Genomic DNA, 804 nt, shown 5'->3' with positions numbered 1-804 from the left:
CCCCGCTCTGGCCCCGCCCCTGGGGGTGGGCCCGCGCTGCCTCAGCCTCGGTCCCGGGGCATCGCTAGGCAGCGGGGGCGGGGCCTCCTCCGCGCCGCCATTTTTGAAAAGCTGCCGGCCCTTGGCCCGCGCTGCAGCCGCTGCCGCTGCCTTGCTCTGCGGCTCCCGGCCCCGGTCTCCCGCGGCAGGTGCGAACTCAGTTCCGTTGTGCCTGCTTATAACACGGCTGCGCTTCCCCCATGAGCCCCTTCCGCGGCCCCTACCAGGGCCGGGCTTTTCCAGGTCTGGTAACCTGGGCACGGGTGACTGGTGAGAGCATGCCTTGGGAAGGGGGAGGGGAAGCGCTAATGAGGAGGAGAATATAGCCGGTGCCCTCCGGCACGGATGCCACGGTGAGAGAACGGAGAGCTCAGTTGGGACCGTGTAGCTCCTACGCTTCATAGAAACGCAATGAAAATCAGATAATGGTTGTATAACCTCTGGCATGAGGGTAGGGGGGCTTGGACACTAAATTCAGCAGAATGGACTGTGTGCGCAAGCAGCCTGAGGATTCAAGGTCGTGTGTGCAGAGCGATGCAGGTAATGGTTGGTTTCACTCGGCTCAGGGGCTTGCACCTTGGACAAAACCCCGGTGTTGTGTCAGCAAGGCTGCCCCGAGCAGTAAAAGCTTTGCTGAAGCACCAGACGAGACCAAAGGGCTATCATTTGATTCAGAAGCAGTTCCCAAACTTCCCCATTTTTCCAAATCTGATGGTAGACTCAGGAAAGAAAACCACTTAAATCCTTAAATCCACCAGCACCTCT

The 804-nt window shown here is 59.6% G+C and overlaps 1 protein-coding gene across 1 annotated transcript in view; it reads right to left on the bottom strand.

The window, feature by feature from the left end:
* The window catches only part of LRR1 (leucine rich repeat protein 1), a 12,105-nt gene extending 11,664 nt beyond the window's left edge, over positions 1–441 (bottom strand). The window contains exon 1 of the mRNA XM_019551178.1: positions 435–441. Coding sequence (XP_019406723.1) covers positions 435–441 — 7 coding nt within the window. The remainder of the gene's footprint in view (positions 1–434) is intronic.
* Between the last annotated feature and the right edge of the window lie 363 nt (positions 442–804).

This window comes from Crocodylus porosus, unplaced genomic scaffold (assembly GCF_001723895.1).
Source record: "Crocodylus porosus isolate Cpor-Errol unplaced genomic scaffold, CroPor_comp1, whole genome shotgun sequence".
Taxonomy (NCBI): domain Eukaryota; kingdom Metazoa; phylum Chordata; order Crocodylia; family Crocodylidae; genus Crocodylus; species Crocodylus porosus.
The sequence above is the reverse complement of the archived record's forward strand: the minus strand, read 5'-3'. Positions and strand labels throughout refer to the sequence as shown.